The sequence below is a fragment of the Limulus polyphemus genome, unplaced genomic scaffold, assembly GCF_000517525.1.
Source record: "Limulus polyphemus unplaced genomic scaffold, Limulus_polyphemus-2.1.2 Scaffold10287, whole genome shotgun sequence".
Taxonomy (NCBI): Eukaryota; Metazoa; Arthropoda; class Merostomata; order Xiphosura; family Limulidae; genus Limulus; species Limulus polyphemus.
In genome coordinates, this window is record NW_013675897.1 from 181 (window position 1) to 2,109 (window position 1,929).

Here is a 1,929-nt window from a genome sequence, read left to right on the forward strand (position 1 = left end):
TTGATGTAACTTGTATTCTTCTTTCTCATATTCTTTATTGCAATACTATACAACTGCTATACTTTTTTTTGCAAAAAACTTAAATGTTATAATGTTGTATCTTTTGTTCTAGTTTTTGACTACACTGTAAAATGTTTTTAGAAAGGAGACAAATATAATTTTCCTATTTCTTGTACATTTTCGCCACAACGTGACCAACCTTTCAAATAGTTCCAGACTATTGTTAGTGCCGTTACATCAACCTCCTGAACATTCACAAATAACCACATGTCACTTGCCTGTCTGAAAAAATAGGCCCAATCTTAAAATTTGGACTTTTACAGTAAATTTCTTAAACTGAACATCCTTATATATCATCTACTGATATACAAAATTTTGTACAGACAATAATGGAAAGTTTATTTAATCATTAAGAACTTAGGCATCATACCTGTGTCAGTTTATTAGTGTTAAGAGCAAACACTCCACTAAATCCTTTTTCACGGGCTACTTTAAGAACGTGACGTTCCATGAAAAACAAGATGTCAACATTCTGAGCTGGAGTACAGGATGGATGAGTACTAACTAACGAGCTATGTAACCAGCTGCTTCCATTTTCTTTCAGTCGTTTTCGCCATTTCGCCAAAAAAGGTCTCAACAGATCCAGGAGCACCTTAAGGCCACCTGTTGGCTCGACCTAATAAACAATGATATAGTGTCAACAAATTATCATCAGTTTTTTCTGTTTTCTCTGGATAAAAAAGTAAGTGATGAGTTCAAACTTAATATCAGAGATCAGAATTCCAACAAACTGAAGAAAGGATCTGAATATAAGAAATCATTCAATTAAGAAACAAGGTTTGTCTGTAAACTTTTATTTAAACATACGTTCTTATTTTAAAATGTTATCAACTGACTATTTGGTTACAGTTACAGTTTTTAGTTATGATTTTGATAGCTACTATTTTGGATTATTCAGTTACATAACATAATGTTTTGTTACAACATGGGATCTATTGGCCCATCTCGGTTGTTCCATCCTTAAAACTAAATTAAAATGAATAAAAAAACAAATTTTAAACCCAGCCCTCTTCATTCATATTGTTGCGTCAGCGAGGTCACGTGATTAGTGTCACGCCCACTGCTTTCTGGAAATATCTTGTACCTTCGTGAATTATCGAGAGATTACTAGATATAGGGTAGTCTGGTATATATAAGATGGTCACGGCGTGACGTGACAATGTTTGTGTAGGTAGCGAGTAATTGATCTGCAGTGAGAAAGTACTGTTGAAGTTAACGTTCGTTATAGCGTTGTTATAGAGCGACTGTTGAAAATAAGTGTATCGTGAAGTTATATTCAGAAAAAATAAACCAGTTTTATTAAGTAAGGACTTGTGACGCTAAAGTTTCGTCGGAACGAAATTACGGAAAGTTAATTAACAAACGGAGACGTAACAATATACTTATCAAGCTTTTTCTTAAACTCAATAAAATTTACTGTCTCTACAACATCTGAAAGCAACCCATTCCTAAGGCCAACCACCCTGTTAGAAAAATGAAACTATCTTACCTGATAATGACTCCTACCTTGCCAAAATTTACAGTTGTGTCCCCTAGTCCGACTGTACTCATTGTTAAATATAAAAAAATGATGCATCAACACTATCAATTCCATTTATAATCTTAAACACCTAAAACAAATACCCACAGCTCTATTTTTTCAAGAGAAAACAATTTGAGAGATTTCAGCCTCTCGTCGTATGACAACCACTCCTTCCCAGTCACCATTCCAGTAAACCTTCTTTGAACCCTTTCCACAATTCAATGTATTTTCTATGGTAAGGAGCCTAAGACTGAACACAATATTCCAAATGTGGCTGAATGAAAGTATAACGTCTTTAGACTTGTATTCAATATTTCTATAGATACAACCTAAAATCCTATTTGCTC

General features: G+C 33.8%; 1 protein-coding gene across 1 annotated transcript in view; it reads right to left on the reverse strand.

The window, feature by feature from the left end:
* Positions 1 to 430: 430 nt before the first annotated feature.
* The window catches only part of LOC106476320 (mycosubtilin synthase subunit C-like), a gene marked incomplete at its 3' end in the record, with an annotated part of 13,924 nt that continues 12,425 nt past the window's right edge, over positions 431 to 1,929 (reverse strand). The window contains 1 exon segment of the mRNA XM_022380226.1: positions 431 to 676. Coding sequence (XP_022235934.1) covers positions 431 to 676 — 246 coding nt within the window.